Below are 608 nucleotides of genomic sequence, written 5' to 3'. Positions count from 1 at the left end.
AGCAAGATGTGCCCCTGCTCCTGCCTTGAACAATGTGGGAGCTGCGGGAGGGTGGAGCTTGTCCCTGCATCAGCCAGAGCATCCCTAGGGATGCAGAGGGAGGACCAGACAGCAGCGCAGCCAGGTAGGGGACAAGAGGTTCCCCCCACCCGAGGGGCACACCTGCACCCCCACACCCTTCGCACCGCACCCAGTGGGGTGCCAAAGCCCTGTCAGGATGCTATTAGGGTGCCAAAGCCACGCTGGGGTGCTGGAGCCAGAACTGGGTGCAGGGAAAGGGCTGCAGTGCCCACAGGAGGGGACAGAAGGAGGCCACGGTGACCTCCCCAGCCCATGGGTTGTTTTGTGTGTCCATCCCCCATGGGCTCAGGGTGCAGGTGGCCTTGGTGTGAGGTGTCTCCTTTGCTCCCCCAGGTCCTGGGCAATGCCACAGCTGCCAGCTACGTGGCTGGCCTGGCGGTCCACTGGTACCTGGATGCCATTGTCCCACCACGCTGCCTGGAGGCCACCTACAAGCTCTTCCCTGATCATTTCCTCCTCTACACCGAGGCCTGCAGTGGCTTCTTCACCTTCCGCTTTGCCGTGTCCCTGGGCTGCTGGGACCGAGG

General features: G+C 63.5%; 1 protein-coding gene across 1 annotated transcript in view; it reads left to right on the top strand.

The window, feature by feature from the left end:
* Positions 1 to 582, top strand: part of LOC103808920 (glucosylceramidase-like) — a gene marked incomplete at both ends in the record, with an annotated part of 9012 nt that extends 8430 nt beyond the window's left edge. The window contains one exon of the mRNA XM_009081728.1: positions 415 to 582. Coding sequence (XP_009079976.1) covers positions 415 to 582 — 168 coding nt within the window. The remainder of the gene's footprint in view (positions 1 to 414) is intronic.
* Positions 583 to 608: the final 26 nt, after the last annotated feature.

The sequence above is a fragment of the Acanthisitta chloris genome, unplaced genomic scaffold, assembly GCF_000695815.1.
Source record: "Acanthisitta chloris isolate BGI_N310 unplaced genomic scaffold, ASM69581v1 scaffold28099, whole genome shotgun sequence".
Classification (NCBI taxonomy): Eukaryota; Metazoa; Chordata; class Aves; order Passeriformes; family Acanthisittidae; genus Acanthisitta; species Acanthisitta chloris.
This window is presented reverse-complemented; position numbering and strand designations above follow the sequence as displayed.